At 34.8% G+C, this 21034-nt stretch overlaps 1 protein-coding gene across 2 annotated transcripts in view; it reads left to right on the top strand.

Annotated features, from left to right (window-relative positions):
* The window catches only part of LOC135226645 (E3 ubiquitin-protein ligase TRIM9-like), a 256198-nt gene that overhangs the window by 215581 nt on the left and 19583 nt on the right, over positions 1 to 21034 (top strand). Inside the window, exons 3-6 of one of the 2 annotated variants that reach the window (XM_064266360.1) lie at positions 6355 to 6485; positions 9759 to 9861; positions 16237 to 16396; positions 16833 to 16865. In XM_064266360.1, coding sequence (XP_064122430.1) covers positions 6355 to 6485; positions 9759 to 9861; positions 16237 to 16396; positions 16833 to 16865 — 427 coding nt within the window. The remainder of the gene's footprint in view (positions 1 to 6354; positions 6486 to 9758; positions 9862 to 16236; positions 16397 to 16832; positions 16866 to 21034) is intronic. The other variant, XM_064266365.1, reaches the window with a different exon arrangement.

Genomic DNA, 21034 nt, shown 5'->3' on the forward strand with positions numbered 1-21034 from the left:
CCTGTGGGCAAGGTTTGGGCCGCTTTACATTTGGCTTAGGGGATGAACAGTCTCTAGGGACTCGAGGTTCGTATGGTACGGTAATATTCAGGCATTAGTCTTTCACAGTAATATTTCCCTTCTGTAGCAACATAGTCAGCCTTATTTTACTACATGCCTAATTCGTTACCTTTATTTTATACAATGCAGTCACACCACAAAGGAAAAAAAATGCTTCCATCAAAATATCCCTCAAGTTGTATAGTCATCACTTATAAGGAACAGATTCCTCATAAAATGTGAAATTACTATTCCGTCACATGACAAACAGGATTCTTCATAATTTTCAAAATACTGAAATAATGTAACGGGACAAACTGCTACATGTGTCTTTAAAAGCTCTCCTAGAACCCCAGAAGATCAAATAGCCAACTTTCAATAAATAGAAACAATGGAACGATGGAGTTTTTTTAATTCAGCTCCTTTAACGTTGATTAGAAAGTCTGAATCAATTGCCAATTCTGAAAATATTTCAATAATCTTATTTGTCAGTATTCTTTTCAATATAACTTTTTTTATAGCCAGATTTAATGTACCTCAGAGAACATTAGCTCCCACAAGGGCTTGTAATATTCAGTTTAGAGTTAATTTTTATCAATTTTCTTGAAATTTTCTGCCAAAACTTTTCAATAAAGTAAATATAAATCTGTATATAAATAGATCACACGTTTCTTATGTGATCTCTTTGACAACCAAAGTAGTTAACAATACGAGATGAAATAGCCACAAAACCTTCAGTCTTTTGTATTTCTTAACAAGTCGGATTTGCTATTCGCTGAAAACCTTGAAATCCAAAAGAAAATGGAAGACAAATTCTTCATCGATAGTGGAATTTGAGCCCTTGCTAGTAGAAGACTCAGATTAATAACTAGATCTTCTCTTCATCAAGGTTTTATATTATCTTTCTCTCACTATCCCAACTCAGTACGTAAAATTTTTTTTTGCCTAAAACTGACGGTGAATATCTGCACCCGTTACCGTTGAAACCAATAACGTTTTTTGCAAAAACCTCTGGCGCTTATCGCCCATTACACGATAAAGATATATCAACTAAACATATCTTAGTTTAACTTATGAAATCAAAATGTAAAAGATTTCACTTCATAAATAAATCAAATGAGGCTCTACTGAAGTGCCAACTGAAATATGCTGATTTTCCTTGGAAAAATCGAAAAGCCTTTCCACAGAAATCTGGTAACACTCGATCTGATTCCTGACGAATTTTTTACACATATTTCCGAATTCTCAAGAGACGTTGAAAAGACGATAGGTCATTACACGGCTCTAAAAACGTCTAGACTAATAAAAGCCTCATTTAAAAGCCGTCCAAAGAGCGAAGAAGGAAACTCCACCATTTCCTCAGTTGGAATTCAAGTGAGTGATAAGATTTTTCTAGTCGTGTCTCGAGTCTCCATGAAACTTGGAGAAGTATTTTATCTTAATTAGTGAAGAATACTACGAAAATGAGCTCTTGCATTATCATACTTTGTTTACTAGTACAAAATGCAGTGAAAATAGATTTCAGTGTTTTTACTCACACCATTTATGGAAAAAAATTGGGAAATGATTTCCATGTTTATCAGCCATGTTATTGTTTTTCATATCATAGTAATTTTTATCAATAATTAGTTTAACTTCATCACTGAAAGATACATTTTACCATGAAAGAAGCTAACAGGAAATATTTGCAATAAACTTTCAATACAGCCTTCTACCCCTCACCTCTTACAGTTTCATAATGAAAATCACATATGTAAGTGAAATCATCTCTCTCCCGATATCAGTTCTAGTGCCTTGTTTATTTTAAGTCTAGTCTTATATATATATATATATATATATATATATATATATATATCTATTATACTATATATATATATATATATATATAAATATATATATAAATATATATATATATATATATATATATATATATGCATGTATGTGTATGATATAGTATATCTATATATATATATATATATATATATATATATATATATAATATATATACTCATATTATATAATATATATGAAGAAAAAAAAGAATGCTGTTGCAAAACTTTACTCTTCCTTTTACTTTAATCTGCAGGAGAGAGAGAGAGAGAGAGAGAGAGAGAGAGAGAGAGAGAGAGAGAGAACAAATCATCTGTAAGTCTGAAAGCTGTTTGTGGCATGTCCAGTACAGTACTTGGAGAACTTCATTGTTCATCACTCTCAGTTGTGGACCGTAATTACAATGTGCCAGGAGAAGATGAAAAATATACGGTCTAATCAGTGCTTTAATCATTTTTTATATATGTATTATCTTAAGAGGTATTATTTCGTATGAAAAGGATTTTTTTCTGCATAATGAAATATTGTTTGCGTCGTATCTCATTGCATTCAGTAATTTTAGGGTATTTCTGCCTTTTTCTGAAGACCTCTGTTTCTTACATGACTGAATTTTTTTTGCACATTTGTAAGAAGAGTTCGGTTCGTTAGGTGAATGTGACTGTTGTTTGAGTTTTCACATTTGTACGACAAATTATTGTTGAAGGAACGCTACGAATTGTCGAGTCTCTCTTGCCGTCATACGTCTAAGAGGGATAATGGAGAATTAAAGTTATAAACATGAAAGTACTGTTGCTTAGATATAATGGCAACTCTCGCTTTAATGGATAGACTCACACAGTGAGCGGTGAACTTTAATGTGCATCAGAATTTTATTACTTGAAAGATAACCCTCGGTACATGCGACCATATTATGGTGTGTAAATCAATGTTGCAAGATAATAGCTTTCAAAGCTTGATAATTTCCTTGTTAACTTTTAACTTTTACAAAGTGTACTTATAACTGATGACAGTAATGGTGCATCCGAGAGTTGACAGGTACGGACGTTTACTCTCAGTATAGTTGCCATTTTAATCTGCTTGGTCATCGAATTAGATCTCTCTCTCTCTCTCTCTCTAACAAGAAGCAGGAGTCAGAAGGTAGTCGGTTTACTTTTTTCTGAATATCTGTAAGATTTTAATAACATCTCTCTCTCTCTCTCTCTCTCTCTCTCTCTCTCTCTCTCTCTCTCTCTCTCTCAAGAAACAGGAGTCAGAAGGAGTCGGTTTACTTTTTCTCAGGATATCTGTAAGATTTTAATACTTTTCATCTGAAAATTTCAAAAACAAGATAAAGATATGATTAATAGTTCATGAAAATAACTGAAAGACTGCGAAATAATACTGAAAAGAAATATATTTTAGTTATCGTCTCTAAATTAAATCGTGGAGATGCATTTTGTTTTAATGACAACGTCCTGATCATCCAAAGTACAGGGTTTTAAACATTGTTCGTATTAAATAAAAGTGAAGGATTTTAATAGAGAATTACCGACTTATTCCCTATTGTATACATTACGTAACTATGCTACATTCTCTATATATACCGGAAAATGAAATGTAGGTAATTGATGTAGGTAATTCAGGCAGAAGTCTTTATTTCATCAGATTTTTAGGTCGATAGACGACACCTTGAGAATCTTTTCAACAAAAGCTTTTGCATTTGAATAGCATCAGACCTCCCCGTGAAAGACACCATCATAACTATTTTTAGGATGACAAATGTTAATATGTGTACGTATATGGAACTTTAATCATTATTTTTCTAAATAAAGTGTCATCCATTTGAAAAATAGCATACATTTATTTCTGTGAACGCCACGATGATGATAATTTTCGGGGAAATAACAATAAGCAGGTATAATTCAGGTAATTATAATTCTCAATCTGACTGACATTTACGGCGAAATCCCATTTTCATTTTCGTCTTAAAATTCCCAGTCATTCTTGGTAACAGCAAATCATCGTCTATTCAATTGTTGACTCACTATTCATCTGAAATTAATTTCTCTCATAGTATGCTCAACAACAAATGACGCCCATGAGAAGAGGTTCTTAGTTACAAAATCCTTGGAAGAATTTTAGACACCATTGGGGACAAGATTTCTAAAAGCACGAAATCATTAAAGAATGGAGATGATTGGACATTGATCTGATAGTGGCATTGTGCTTGATTTTAGGGGAAAAATTTTAAGAATTTTTCTCGCATATTTTTACGTAAGTCTGGAATTATAATGTAGCCCCATTTTGCCCCTAAAGCCCACAGTTCGAGCAAAATTAAATCCACTTCACATAAGGAATGCGTTCACGTGTTGTCTTTTCTTGATCAATAATTCTAAACATGAAGGATTTTAAAATGGCCCTTCCATTTTTTCACTGTTCTTTATTACTCCCCTTTTGCATGCGTAAGGCCAAAGTTATCTGAATAAACATAAATCCTATTTATGCAAAAATGTCTTTTGAAAAGTGGCTGATACGATCCTCTATTCCTTGAGAAAAAGACGGAAATATGAAAGGATTACGTCATACATACAGTGAATGCGCGTCAGACTAACTTCGATCAAAAGAGCTTTCCGGCTTTCAACTCAAGTGAGCTAAAACCGGACACCTGCTCTGAAGATAAGGGTAACATAAGGTTAAGAAGAAGTATATATATATATATATTATATATATTATATATATATATATATATATATATATATATATATATATATATGTATATATACTATAGTAGGATATGATATATATATATATAGCTATATATATAGATTTTATTTATATTTCTGTATGTATGTATGTATGTTTATGTATGTATGTATGATCTTATATATATATATAAATTATATACATACATATGCATATATACCGGGTGTTTCGAAATTAGAGGCCCCCCCCCCTCCACAGAACAAATGAAAAGTTATGAAGTTTTCTGCTATAGCCTATCTCCAAGTACATTACCTTAAGTTTCTATTAAGCTATTTTTCATTTTACATTTCTTGTATTTTCTGACTGAGTGACGGAGTTAGATACAGCCATGGCTAACAACTCGGAGGAAATCAGATGGGTTGACCGAATCCGGGCTATAACCTTCAGAGAGGCCAGGGAATGCTGTCACATCCTTCATTTCACGTTCCTGGATAACTAAATACATTAAAAGAGATGAATCCTTTGTTAAAAGAAGCTGGAACAAAATCCATATGACTGTCATCGTGAAAAGAGTGAATCTTTTCTAAGGCGTCAAAAGACATCATAGCTGAGGCAGTGGATAGACCAAGAAAGTCTTTATGTGAAATGGTGCTTGAACTAGAAACAAAAATGGGAAAGAAGAGAAGTTATAGTGCTGTAAATCGTGAGTTGAAAAAATCTGGTATCAAGCCATTTCATGTTATCAGCAAGCCCAACATCACTCACCAACAGAGAGAAGACCGTACATGGTTTTGTGGTTCATTTCTTAAGGACTGGGATGAAGCTGACTTTCTTCATGTTGCTGCATCATATGAATTCTTCATTTACACAAAAAGGAAGTCAATTCATAAAAATGACGTCATTTGGGCTGCAAAATTGTATGATATCAGCGATGACATGCGCAATCGCCAAGTTGTGAAATTTCCTGAATGTTTGGGAATTTTTCTGTTTCACAGCCAAACGGTTAATGTGGATCATCAAAGAAAAAGGACAGTCATGGGACAGTCATGGAATGGTGAATACTTCAGAGAAACTGTGCTTACTGGTGGAGTATTTCCTTTCCTCAAAGATCCTGAAAATGTGTTATCTGTTGAAGAAATCACATTTTTGCTTGATAAGGCACCATGTTTCAAGGCTCTTCAGAGACAGGAGTTGCTTCGAAACAGTTGTATCGATTTCTTCTCATCAAGTGAATTTCCGGGTAGCTCCTCTGACCCTACAGTGGGTGAAAACATTGGTAGTATCTTAAAGGATCGTGTTGAAGTGCGCACAGTGAACTATGATGGTATACCAAGCCTCGACGACCTGCGAAGAGAGGTGACCGAAGTGCTCACAGAATTGGAGTTTGAGCCTCAACTTTTTTGCGATTTGCTGAAATCATACCCCTCAAGGATGCAGGCTGTGGTACAGGCAGATGGAGGCCACACAAAATATAAATACTCAGAGAGAAACTTAAATAAATACCTGTTCTGAATTACTTTTCTTTTTGGCCATATCAATTTTAATTTATGCTGTAAAGGGGGGCGGGTGGCTCTAATTTCGAAACACCTTGTGTATGTATGTATGTATATATATATATATATATATATAATATACATATATATATATATATATATATTATATATATAGTATAAGACTAAGATATACCTGTGACTGACCTAGAGAGAGAGAGAGAGAGAGAGAGAGAGAGAGAGAGAGAGAGAGCTAGGGTCATCGAAAAATACCCTTACATATTAAATGCCATTTTATTTTTTCTCCCTAAAGGCCCATTGTGATACTTTGGCCGCGGAGGTGGAGAGACAGTGCGCGGAGCTTCTGGAGGCTGTACATACTGCCCGCACGAGACTTTTGGCTCAACTAGCAGCTGAAAGAGAAGCCACAACCAAGATCTACAGGTAAGAGACGCCTTGTACAGCAACAGTTCCCTGTATTGTCTAGGAAGTTTACATGCGTGCTCAAGATGAGTCTGTTTAAGGGACAGACGAAGATATTACTGACTTTAGTTTTACAATTAAAGATTAATAAAATTCTTATGTTGATAGGAATTGATGAGATTAGATAAGGAGGAGGGAATTTGACTATTAGACACTTCCGTAGTAATTCACCATTTTCTTGTAGTTCTATATATGAATATAATGTGATTTGTAGTTCTGAGTAGAACTTTTCATTTATTGTGCACATTATTTTTAACATGATTATTTTACATGATTTTGCATACTAATATTCCATTTATATAACAACCTTGCTTTTAACGAATTTTTGAGAACTTTCGCCGTAATACCCAAAGTTCAGCTTTCGTCACTTAAGAAAATTCGCTTTTGCATGTGTTTGTTGACTTGGACTCGCCCTAAAAAGGAATCTGTGGCATGTAGGAAAGTAATAATAAATTCATTCAATTCTTGGGCAGTTTTGAATCATTATAATACTATTTTAGGGATCTTTTTCCACAAAATATGTCTAACGATAACAGTTTGCATTAAATTCGACTAATAATTCTCACAACAACTATTTTGTATGATGGTAAAGCTCGTAAGTGTTTATAGTTTTAGTTTTTTAGAGATTTTGTTCTTGTGAGCGAAACCTGTTTCAAGGAAGATTTCTACTTGATTCACACGAAGTTTCAGCGAAAGACTTCAAAAACTTTGAAGTTTAATTATTAATTTTCTTCTGTTGTTTATATTTATTTCATATTTATTTCAAACTGCCGGATTGAAAGGCAAGTAAGATATTGAATTCATAGTTTACTGCAGTCCTGCTTATGAATGATTTAAAAAAAGTAATGAAATGTTCAGAAGTTAAGAAATTTGTTTTGATTCCTATTTCACATATAAAATGATGTGGGAATTTGGAATTTGTAGCTAGCCTTGTGGCCTATTGACGATACCAGGCGACAGTTGGTTAATAAAATTTCCATGTAACTGTCAGGAGAATTGTCTGTCTTCCTTGTATGTTTTTTTAATTTAAAATTTTAGTTGTTTCTATTACTGTAGTGTACATTATTCTCGTCCCCCTTACCTCTCTTTCTCTGTCTGTCTGTCTCTCTCACTTCTCTCTCACTCACAATCAATACTTTATACATACATACATACATACATTTATACACACACACACATATATATATATATATATATATATTATATATATATATACTACACATAATATATATATGTGTGTGTGTGTGTGTATGTATGTATATATAAAATATTGATTGTGTGTGAGAGAGAAGTGAGAGAGACTGGCAGACAGAGAAGAGAGGTAATGGGGACGAGAATAATGTACACTACAGTAACAGAAACAAATAAAATTTTAAATTAAAAAAGCATACAAGGAAGACAGACAATTCTCCTGACAGTTACATGGAAATTTTATTAACCAACTGTCGCCTGGTATCGTCAATAAGCCACATGACTGCTACAAATTCCCACATCATTTTATATGTGAAATAGGAATCAAAACAAATTTCTTAACTACTGAACATTTCTCACTTTTTTAAATCATTCATAAGCAGGACTGCAGTAAACTATGAATTCAATATCTTACATGCCTTTCAATCCGGCAGTTTGAAAATAAATATAAGCAACAGAAGAAGATTAATAATTAAACTTCAAAGTTGATATATATATATATATATATATATATATATATATATATATATATATATATATATATATATATATATATATATATATATATATATAAAATGTGCCCAATGATATCACTTGTATTGTAACCAAGTGCAGTTTAAACATTTTTGATATGAGTTATTTCATTCTCTAAAAATTAAGTTTTTCTATAAGCATTCGGAGAGTGCATTCTCTCCCTCTTTCAGAAAGAAAGAAAAAAAGGTTACAAAATCTGAAAACAATGGCCAAGGCAAAAGAAATATCAATGTACAAGTATATAGTTGATCAGAGTAACCGCCCTAAGGTGGTTTGCCAATCTTGCTTAACAACTTAGGTACACTAACTACACGTTTTGTCATAATTGCATTACAAAAAAGGTCCAGTTTAAAATTACTCATATATATTTATGGTGTGAACATATTGGATTAACATAGATTCTAAAAGTTCTCTTTTTTCAGTGTTATTAACATACTTTGTTTTTCATTCTGTCCAGGTTAACAATATGATTTTTACTTTGTCTATATTGAAAGAGGTCATTGTTTTCATCACCTTTCCTTAATGAGTCACGATGTTGTCTTTTTCTTCTGTCAAAATCAATCGTTTCACTTATACAATTCTCTTGGCAGGGAATTTCGTAAATACATCCTTGTTTTTCGTCTTCATTTTCAATATTATCTGTTAGGTACTTTTGAACAGTGTTTGTATTCTTATATACTGGGACAATGTCACAAAATTTCAAATATTCTTTTAAAAGTCAAGGGTTTTCTTTGGTTTGTAGTAAGACTAAAACAGAGTTATTATCACCTAGGAAGCTCCTTTTCTCCCTTGCCACATAATATATTCTACTTGCCTTAAAATGTGCCTAATGAATATCACTTGTATTGTAACCAAGTGCAGTTTAAACATTTTTGATATGAGTTATTTCATTCTCTAAAAATTCAATATCACAAAATTTGTATGCTCTTAATAATATATGACATATAACACCTATTTCCACATCTGAATGGAAAGAAAAAGCATGAGTAAATGACTCTGCATGGGTTGGTTTTCTATATACTGCATATGTAATTCTATTATCTTCTGAACGACATATTAAAATGTCGAAGAAAGGTAACTTACTATCATTCTCCTTTTCTCCTTTAAATCGGATACACTGGTGCAAATTATTCAGTTGAGTTTATATATATATATATATATATATATATATATATATATATATATACTATATATTTATACATATATATATATCTATTTATATATATATATATATATATAATATATATAATATATATATATATATATATATATATATATATATATATATATATGTGTGTGTGTGTGTGTGTGTGTATATATGTATCTTAGAAGCGTGGTCTTTTCTTTGGCAAGACCTATTCTTCTCTTCAACCAAAAGATTTTTTTTTATATCATTTTATTGTCTTCCCCCCTCGCGCTGAACACCCTAATTCCTCCCGTTCGACCACGCCCCCTATTCTTCTGACACGTTCCCTAACCCTCTCTCTCTCTCTTTCTCTCTTCCTGTAGGGACCAAGCCTCGGGATGCACGCGACGCCTCCACCAGACCACCGCCCTCGTCCAGTTCTGCATTGAAGCCATTAAGGAGCCGGACCCCGCAGCGTTCATGCAGGTAAACTAGGGAGATAAGAGAAGACTAACCGGAGGAGCGAGAAGTGGACAGTGTGGTAAAAGGAGGAGAAGGAGGAGGAGGGGAGAGAGAGAGAGAGAGAGAGAGAGAGAGAGAGAGAGAGAGAGAGGAGGTGTGCTCCAAGAAAAAAGGAAGGAAGGATGGAAAGGGGGTTGAGAAGAACTGGGGAATGGGTAGGATGGTGGAGGACTAAATAAGGAGGAGGAGGAGGAGGAGGAGGAGGAGAGACGAAGAATAAAGGAGGGAAGGAGGGAAATAGGGGGCTGAGAAGAACTGGGAAATGGGCAGGATGATGAAGAATTGAATAAAAAGAGAGAGAGAGAGAGAGAGAGAGAGAGAGAGAGAGAGAGAGAGAGAGAGAGGTGTTCAAAGAAAAAGGGAAGGGAAGGTGAAGGACAATGGAGGGCTGAATAAGCGGAGGGTGGGGATAGGAGGAGAAAAAGAGAGAGAGAGAGAGAGAGAGAGGGGGGGGGGGTAAACTCGAAGAACTGGGTTAAATAAGAGGAATAGGGAAAAGGCGTAAAGAAGTTATGAAGGATCTAGACCCATGAGCAAATTAAATTCATGAAGGTCTAAATGGATACAGGTGAAGATTACCTGGGTGAAGAGGAGGGATAGGATGTGAAGGCGGAGAGGGAAGAGAAAGTGAAATTGAATAAAAGAGCAGAGGAAGTGAAAGTCCGAAGAAGTAAAGGGGGATTAGGACAGAACGATGGAATATTGAAAAAGGAAACTGAATAGAGACGTATGCAACAATCTTCAGGTAGGTTAAAGGGCGATAAAGGAGGATACAGGGAGATCAACAAGAAAAGATGTAGAGAGGAGAAAGAGAAGAAGAAGAAATGAAAAAGAGAGAGAGGAACGGAGATGGAAGGAGGGAGATAGGCGGTTGTAGACGTGGGAGGTTTGAAAAAGTGGGGAAGGATAAGGTCACCCGAATGATTAAGACAAAATACGAAGAGAAACGAGAAAGGAAGGTGAATGAACCAGAGGGCGGGAGAAAGAGGAGCGAAGGGAAGTGAGGTTAAGGGTGGGGGAAAAGGGGAGGAGGAAATACGAAAAATGGAAGGTCTAAGGAAAAAGGGCGGGGAAGAGCTACATGATAATTAGGAGGAATACAGCTAAGAATAACAATGAAAATTAGTGATCGAAGAGGAAAAGGTTATATGGTAAAAATGAACATTAAAAACAATGAAAAGGGAAGGGTAAGTTGGGATTGAAACAGGGAAAAAAATAAAAAACTCGAGTGAGATACTCAATACAAACTGGCGCGACAGATCCTATTTATTGACGAAAGATTGGTATCAGTCACTATTGATTTTCAATGATATCCATTTTATCTTCGTCACATTCATTTCAGAATCCATTACCGTAATGTCCAATGAATGTTCTAGTTACCTACAGTTGCTGGTTCTAATTCCGCACGAGAACAAAACTGCTTTTTGGCGCCCGGTGTATAATAATAATTTCTATCTACATTTAAATAGAAAATCTTATTGAAATGATTGTAGACAAATTTTGGATCATTTTCATCAAAGAAGGATTATCGTATTTTGAACATAGACATGCATTGCTATAGCAATCAATCATACAGCATACATACCTGAAAATGTGGAACTTAAATATTTAAGTATGAGTAAAATCAGCCAGTTACAACCGTTCATTAATCTGATATGGAGACAGTGGATTGAAATGCATGGCAAGACCAGTGTGAAGCTGAGTAAAAAAAAAAAAAAAAAAAAAAAAAAATAAAAAAAAAAAAAAAAAAAAAAAAAAGGGACCTTGACGGGGAGGAAGCTGGCAGTGCATGCAAAACAGAATTTTATGGACCATTTTACGCAGGGAAACGACATGTCGCAGAGGATTCGGCGGGAGTGTGTGAAACAGCAATACCATTTTAGATGTTACCCAGTTTTTCCTCCAGTTTACCTGTGAAATAATACCTTGAATTGTTCTTTTAACCTCCCCTAATTTTTTTTCCCTCGCAAAAAATAAAGGGCCGGGGACACCTACATGCGAGTAAAGGACGTGGGCATAGGCGGTTGGAGTGTCTCCTCCTAGACCTCCCTTTAGGCTCAGATCGGTATATACAATATATGGTAACAGAAATTTGTGATAAAATGCTGAAGAACAACACGAAAAAATATCTGTCGCTAGTTTTATCAAACGTTTCAGTACTATCGAATAAAAATTCTGAGAATTGCATATATTTCACAAATGAGAAAGGTCATTTCACAATTGCAGGAAAAAAATTATGTCCTGCCAGTCTGTATGTGTGCCTATTCGTACAACTTTCGCGTTCATTTGAACGAATATAAACGAAACCAGAATTACTAGAAGACTTATATGAATGCGCGCGAGTGATTTGATATTTATTTGTACATCCGAATTTCAACTTGTGCTCGACGAGAGAGAGAGAGAGAGAGAGAGAGAGAGAGAGAGAGAGAGAGAGAGAGAGAGAGAGAGAGAGAGAGAGAGAGCACGCATTACTGGCCATGCAGTTGTCTTTGTGAATGGCATGACTTCGAATGTTTGGAATAGTTTTGTTTGACACTTGCTGTCAACGCTTGTCGAAGTTAGGACTCGTGAGTAGACAGATTGTTGATGCGTTTGACTGCATCCATACTACATTTCCTTGCGTTTTTCATGTTGTCTGAGCTTGTATGAGGGTGTAGATATGTAAGCGCACAAAAAAAAAAGAAAGAGAGAAAAAGAGAAAGGCACAAGGGGACAAGAAGAGAAAGAAAGAATGTATATTTTTTTTAGTTCAAAGAAAAATTACCCTCGAAACACTTTAACTATCTATATGAGACATATAATCTATAATCAGAAGTCTCTCACGAAAAAATTAATATTTAACATAAAGATTAATCTTACATACAGGACAGATTACTAAATAAGAAAAACAATATCGCAAAGCTTTAAAAATGCGAGAATCCTTGAATATTCAGTTATCCAGTCTTTCATTCCAGATTGAAAATCTTTGGAGAAACAAAACTGTTTAAAGTCCCCTTTCCAAACTTTTTTTTTCTTTTCTTTTATTATACTTCAAACTAAAAGACGAAAGAGATAGACGAGAATCATTGAACCTGTTATGTAAGTGGTAGTTAATAAAAAAATATAAAAGATACGATTGAAGTATATAATAAGGAGGACGAATCTGATAGCAGCTTATTACCATATATAGCATTATTTCATTTTTGCCCTGAAAATATATTTCTTAGCAACGGAAGGCACAGCACAACATTTTAAGTGACAATTGGAAAATTTTGAGTACTCAGATTATTAGTAACATTTTCATGGCTATGAAAATAAATAAAACTTTTTTTCTGAATTTATAATGATAATCTACTGTTTCGTAAATAATGAAAAATGAACTAATTTTTAATTCTAATGGTATACATGACCAAGTTTCGCAAAGTTGATCAAATCCAAAGATAAAAATTTCTTCCCTGATGATTTTTCACGCTTTAAAATTATTTGTCTTTATTTGCTGTTATGATATTCACTATTTTACGTAAAAATTTTCGTGAGCGACCTTGTTTGAGGAGGAATATTTTAAAATAAGTGGTTTTACATATTCAATGTCAATTTTTCCCGAAAATCTCACATTTTAAAATGTGGATTAAAATAAAGTCCTTTTTAGCTTTCCGTAAAAGAAAACTATTGTGCCGGTTTTGTCTGTCCGTCCGTCCGCTCTCAAATCTACAAAAACACTACTGAGGCTAGAGGGCTGCAAATTGGTATTTTCGATCATCCACCCTCCAATCATCAAACATACCATATTGCAATCCTCTAACCACAGTTCTTTTTTTTCTTCTTCTTTTTTTTAAGGTTAAAGTTAGCCATGGATCGTGCATCTGGCAGCACTTTCCGGAGGCATGGGACGCACCCTCACTCTAGCGTATCTGGTGAGCGGACTGAAACGTTACTGGTCATAGCTGCTGGTTTTATACATCATTATACGATATACAGAAGACTCGATTGCGCCGAAGAAGCTTCAGCGCATGTTTTACTTGGTTCTTGTTTATACACGCCTACGATTTTTACCACATTTTCAGTTTCCTCCATTCTCAAACAAGTTCGTAATCTATATGAGATGTTATATATTTTCATGATTGTACGCATTTACATCAAGGGCCCATAAAGGGCCCATACATTGAACGACTGTATGAACGATTGTCTGTAAGGTTCACAAAAACATTGTGTATGGGCTTGTTTGAATGGAAAGATGTGCGGAGTTTCGCGGTTACTAGCTTGCGACTTATGTCTGTCATACACAGGTCGTTCAATGTATGGGTTTGTCTGCCGAATATAACGCTATCGCGAGCGTCTCTTCTAGGGATGAGGCCATGTCTTCGCGAGACGAAATCTTTGTTCAGACTGAAATCGCTTCGGAGATCGTTCATACTGTGAATAGTGTGTGTGTGTGTGTGTGTGTGTGTGTCGATAACGACAATCGTTTAGACAATCGTTCAAACAATCGTCCAGTGTATGGGGCCTTAAGGGTGTGAGTGTGCTTGTTCATTTCATTGAATTTGCGTGTATACATAAATATCACTACTTCACAAACAATTTTTGTTGTACAAATTCAACGTTTCATATGCTCTTTTATATCGCCGTATGGTTACGAGGACTTGGCGTATTGTGCGTTTGCTTTGGTTTGAGTCAGTATATTATCTATGGTCCCGCATAACTTCATTTACAATGTGCTCCATTTTAGCCTGACTCCTAATGTATGGATTTTCATATTCTTTGTTTTTAGCCCTTAAGATGAGATTTGTATCTCAAAACGTTGCTGATGGAAGTAAATAAATTTATAACTGGAAATGTTGAAGTTTCTGCTGGCCATACTGATCCTCTGATAAATTCGTTTTTAGATATACGTGCTATTGTCTATGTTCATTATATGGGAACGTGTCTGAGACCGATGTATGCCCATGTGCGTGTATTGTCTTGCGACCAAACTTCACTATTTCGTAATAAGGGAGGGAGTCGAGCAAGGATTAAGAGCGCTGAAGAGCTCGTTGCGTGAGGCGGGAAGAAAAACGGAAGGAAACACATGGCTGGGTGCTGTGTGGCCAGAACTCCCAACCGCTGACGTCAAGAAGAACTACGCCATCAATTCCAAAGACCAACACGCGAGACTATAAAAGATTTTTACTTCGTCCCGCTAGATAGGGAAGGAGATATTACGCTCTTTGCAGTCGGCTGATTATATGTTTGTTTGCTTGGTATAAGAGGAGTGTTGCGTGCACGGTCTCTGAGGGGTGGTTAAAAAGTCTTTATAGACATAATTTTTGTGGGACAAATATATATGTGGCCTTTATTCTCATCATTTTGAACTTCATCTATTCCGACTGCTAGCAAAACTACTACGTTGCTTGTCATCGTATTTCAAAAAGTCAAAATGTAATGAAAGAGAAAGCCTCCTCTTGGATTTTTAAGATGTATAACCCACTTTCAAGTTTCTTTTTATCCGTTAAGTTTCCTTATTCAATTTATAAGTTGGATCATCCTCTTGTAGGTTTCTTTATAGCCCGCGCCCGGCCCCGACCCCTGAAGCTTCACGGTACTAGGCGTCAGCTCATTACAAAAACTTCTGTCTAATTGAGTATGAATGAAAGACGTCCAACTTTCCTCTGTCGTCACTCATTAGACGGAGAATTCTGGGGGAAGTTCTGGGTACGTTGACATCGATCTGGTTAGCATCGTTAAAGCTGACTGTGAACGGCTTAAGGTTATAATAGAACGCGCCGTTGAAGCGTAGCGTTTGTATCTTATATGTTAGTCGGCTCGCAAAATTTGAGTCCTGTTTGGGTTCCGAATAGTTAAAAGGATTAAATGATTGCATAATTTATTAGAAAGTTGAATATTCACTGTGTGTTCCAAGACGACAAGGGAAAGTCGTTGGAGTTACGAGAAGTTTATCAAACACATTCTCGATTCTTAAACTGAAGCGCAATGTATTATAGTGAATACAAAATGTAACTAGATGCATTAAAAAATGAGAAAGGTAAAAGGAAAACATTTAAAATCTGTGTTTCTTTGAAAAATAAAATTATTCTTTGAATGTCCATAAATATATGCTTAACTCGGCTCAAAAAATCACTCATATTAGATTCTAATCCTTATGTACGTTAGCGATAAAAGTAGCCTAGTCTAAAGGAAACACTGAAACGAAAGTTGAACGGTAAGGATGTACAAACTGAAAACTTTGTATACAGAAAAATTCGATATGAAAACAGCAAACTTATCATTTGCCCATAAACAAAAAAAAATCTATAAAATATGAAGTACACACAAAAATGGCAAAGGATAATTACGGGCTAGTCAATGCAACTTTCTGAATTACAGATGGGTCCTCAGCTGATCGGCAGAGTGAGCGACCTTGACTTGACGTGGGACAAGGAGTTGACCTCGTCCTCCACGCGTCTGAGTCCTTACATCGATTTGGACGTTGATCACAAGAGTGTATTGAGAGCAATCAATACATTCAACTTCGTTCAGATGAAACGTATGTATAATATTTTACCTTGTTTATAAATCTGTTGTTTATAAGATCTTTTTGAAGGGTATGCAATAGCTGTATTGAATAATGTCTTTGGAATGGTGATAAGAGTGAAGGAGTATTATGAAAATTACATTAAGGTTGTGAAATAGGTTGAGGTGGATGTTAGAGGACTTACATACACACAAATGCCAATACACACACAGGCACACAAACACACACGCATATATATATATATATATATATATATATATATTTTCGTATGTGTGTTTTTGTGTGAGCATACATACATACATACATATAACACACACACATATATATATGTATGTATACAGAGTGCTTTGGATGGTTGCGTATTTGTTTAAATATCTGACCTGCATGTATACCAGAGAGAGTAGAATCCTCACAGTGTCCTAATGAATTCTTTGCTCTCATTTCACAGCGTGCTTGGATGGAGAAGAGCGGAGACCAGCAGGTACTTAAAAAAAAAAAATCTTACAACAACCATATGCTTTAGTTGTACGAAAATTTTTTTTGTAGCTTTTTTTCTATAATCAGGCTTCATATTTCTCAACATTATTTTTGTTTTTATATATATATTTTTCTTTTTAGGCAGCATGGACAGCAGCGGCCTCCCTACTTTTTGTTATGTGTCTTTTCACAGTTGCATGGTTGTTTTTGTTTTGTATATTTTCTACAGCTATATATTTGTGCATATGTAATGTTAGCATCTGAAAATATAAAATCAGCGACCATATACTGAAACAATAATTACCCTTTCACGATTTTCGTGCCAACATGTTCATATAATGCAAGTGTACACGCAAAGTGTATGTATGCACTACACACACACACACACACACACACACACACACATATACACACTTACGCAGCGTAGCTGCAACTGACAGTGAAAGATCACATCCACACTTTTTTTATAGCCTAAATATTTTTAGTTGATTTATTAGTATAGAAGTCGCCAAATTACTTTTACTTGTGTTTATGATATATTCGTGGCCTTTCTTAGATTTAGACATTTGCAATAGTGTCTCTAGATTTTTGTGCTTATTTAGATGAAAATAGCAATGGCTGTTAATTCCTCTAATTTGATCGTTATTGTGGAATTTAAATATTTGGTTGCTTATCCTTTAAATTCATTATATTTATTATCATGGTAATTATATAGCGCACCACACACACACACATATATAGTATATATATATATATATATATATATATTATATATATATACTATACTATATATATTCATATATATATTATATATGTGTGTGTGTGTGTGTGCGCACATATATACATACTTATGTATATGTACTCGTATATGTCTTATCACCGTCATTCATATATTCTCGCTATGGGTAGAGAGGTTTACTGCACGTCCTGATTTCTTTTTTCCGTAGTTCGTGCTATGGGCCGAAGAAACGAATTTCTTATCACCTAAAATTTCCCATTCGGTTAAGATTTATTATATGAAATATAAACTCCGAGGTAGGGCGAATTAGGTATTAAAGGACATTTGTAGCTTAATGCGTATATATATATATATATATTCTCATCCAGATCAAGGGCAGGAATTCAGAAGCAGAAGACACAGTATCCATTTATTCCAAGCTTTCGTGATTCATAATCACATCATCAGGGATATCTACAACAATAAAATACAATATATCAATATAAATATAAAATTAAAAGAGCTATATACAAAACTTTAATTTTAAAAGCGGACGAAGGAAACTGATAAAAACGAAATAAAAAGTAAAATTGTTAAGAGCAGAAAACATACGTGAACAAAGACGCACTTAGAAACAAAATAGTAAAATTCAAAACACATACTTAAATACAGACACACTTAAAAAAAAAAAAAAAAAAAAAAAAAAAAAAAAAAAAAAAAAAAAAAAAAAAAAAAAATTGCTAATAATAAATGAATAAAATACTGGAGGTTAACCTACCATTACAGAGGATAAAGACGCACTAAGAACAAAACATACACAAATTTTTGAGAGAGGCAAAGAGTTAAGAAAGATTACAAGGGAACAGCGGTTGTTTGGCAGTTCAGAGAAGGAACTCGTTGTTTGATATTTAATGTTTCGAGGATAAGTAGTTCTTGTGGGTTGTTTGTATAACCAATGATCTTAAAATCTTCATAGATGATTTCAGTTTTGCATTTAATTGTATGGCTACGTATATTAGAGGATTCCGGATTTGTCAATCGACATCCAGTTCTATAACTTATTCCTCTATGGGAATCGGCCCTCACCCTGAGAAGCCGCCTGGTGGATCCAATATATTTTCCCAAATTACATTTAGGACAGTTGTACTCGTAGACAACACCAGACGACATCAAAGGCGGTAGCCGATCCTTGAATCTAAAAAGAGAGCCAATATTTTTAGGGTTCTTGGGTATTAATTTTAGATTGATGGCCCCAATGTATTTTTGGACGGTTTTCAAGAAATCCCTTCGAAATTTATCTTCATATAAGAAAGGAAATGTTGCATAGAATGGGAGTTTAGGAACGTCAAAACACTTTGGCCTATTGGAGAATTTTCTATTTAGAAGTTTTTTGAGAATCGTGTGAAAAACATGGGTAGGGAAACAATTATTGGTAAAGTATTGTTGTAAGAAGACAATTTCTTGGTGAAAGAGGTTCCAGTCCGATGTTAAAGATAATGCACGATGTATAAGAGTGTAGATAGAGTTCAGTTTAAAATTGATAAAACAAAAGCTATAAAAATTAGACCCCAGACCAGTAAAAGTTTTCTTTCTGAATATAGATGTGTTAAAATTGTCATTACCTTTGGTTACGAGTATATCTAAAAATGCTAGCTTGGATTCGTGTTCTTTTTCTATTGTGAAAGTGATGTGGTGATGATAGGAATTACAAAATTCTAAGAAGCGTTCAGCATCGTGGTCTTGTTTAAACAGAATAAAAGTGTCATCAACATATCTAGCATAGAATAGGGGGCGATAGGCTAAGGGGCACTCATCGAGTATTCGCTCCTCCAGGGAGCACATGAAGATGTTGGCGAACGTAGGTCCTAGAGGAGAACCCATGGCCATGCCCTCTATTTGTCTGAAAAGCACACCATTAAAAATAAAAGCCGTGTCCAGCACGGCCAGTTCTAAAAATATCTTAAAAAGGGAGCGGCTAAAACTATGATACAATGAATCGGAGGTGGGAAAAAGTTTGTCCAAAATTATATCTATCGTTTCTCTAACAGGTATATTAGTGAATAACGACTCCACATCGAAGCTTGCCATGAAAAGGTCCGAATCTTGTGGAAGAATGCGTTGTTTAAACTGTTCAGAGTTAGATACAGTATACTTATTAGTGGTCAGGGGCTCCAATAGGGGAACAAGAAATTTAGCCAATTTGTAATTTGGAGTTCTAAAGGAGGCCAAGATAGGGCGAAGGGGGACGTTGGGTTTGTGGACTTTGGGTAGACCGTACAAAATTCCAAAAGAGGAACCTGTAACAAAAAGATCATGGTATGTGTTCTCGTTAATGATGTTCTCATTCTTAAGGCTACGGAGAAATCTATTGATCTTGTCTTCCATTCTAAAGATGATTTGATAATTAGGGAGACCAATTTCTTCAAATTTAGTAGGGTCATTTAAGATTTGGGTCATTTTGTTGACGTATTCCAATTTGTCTAAGATGACAGTTCCCCTCCCCTTATCAGGCCTCGTAATAATCAAATCATCACGCTTGGACAGAGTTTTGAGGGTTTCATAATCATTCTTATTAAAAAAGGGGGCCCAATGTGTTTTTAGTTTAGAAAAAGCGTTACGTGATAGAACCATCAATTCATTTTGTAAACGACTGAGATCAGTACACAAATTCAGATTTTTTAGGCGGTGGAATAATGTTTCGAGGGGCAAGTAGAACTGGCAGAACGTAGGTTTGTAATTAGGCAGACAAAATTCTAATCCGAAAGACAAAAGGAATTCCTCACGTTTAGATAAAAAATACTTTGAAAAATTATAAACAGTTTTGTTGTAGCCATGAAATCTAGGTAAGTTAATTCCAAGATTAGACAGTTTTTTATGATGCCTTCTCTGTATAAAATCAACGAAACTCTGAATACTTTTGTTAAAAAGCCTAGTAAACACAATTCTATCCAAGAACGAGAAGGAGTCCTTCTCGTTCTTGGATAGAATTGTGTTTACTAGGCTTTTTAACAAAAGTATTCAGAGTTTCTTTCGTTGATTTTATACAGAGAAGGCATCATAAAAAACTGTCTAATCTTGGAATTAACTTACCTAGATTTCATGGCTACAACAAAACTGTTTATAATTTTTCAAAGTATTTTTTATCTAAACGTGAGGAATTCCTTTTGTCTTTCGGATTAGAATTTTGTCTGCCTAATTACAAACCTACGTTCTGCCAGTTCTACTTGCCCCTCGAAACATTATTCCACCGCCTAAAAAAATCTGAATTTGTGTACTGATCTCAGTCGTTTACAAAATGAATTGATGGTTCTATCACGTAACGCTTTTTCTAAACTAAAAACACATTGGGCCCCCTTTTTTAATAAGAATGATTATGAAACCCTCAAAACTCTGTCCAAGCGTGATGATTTGATTATTACGAGGCCTGATAAGGGGAGGGGAACTGTCATCTTAGA

Source organism: Macrobrachium nipponense, chromosome 20 (assembly GCF_015104395.2).
Source record: "Macrobrachium nipponense isolate FS-2020 chromosome 20, ASM1510439v2, whole genome shotgun sequence".
In the NCBI taxonomy this organism is placed as follows: domain Eukaryota; kingdom Metazoa; phylum Arthropoda; class Malacostraca; order Decapoda; family Palaemonidae; genus Macrobrachium; species Macrobrachium nipponense.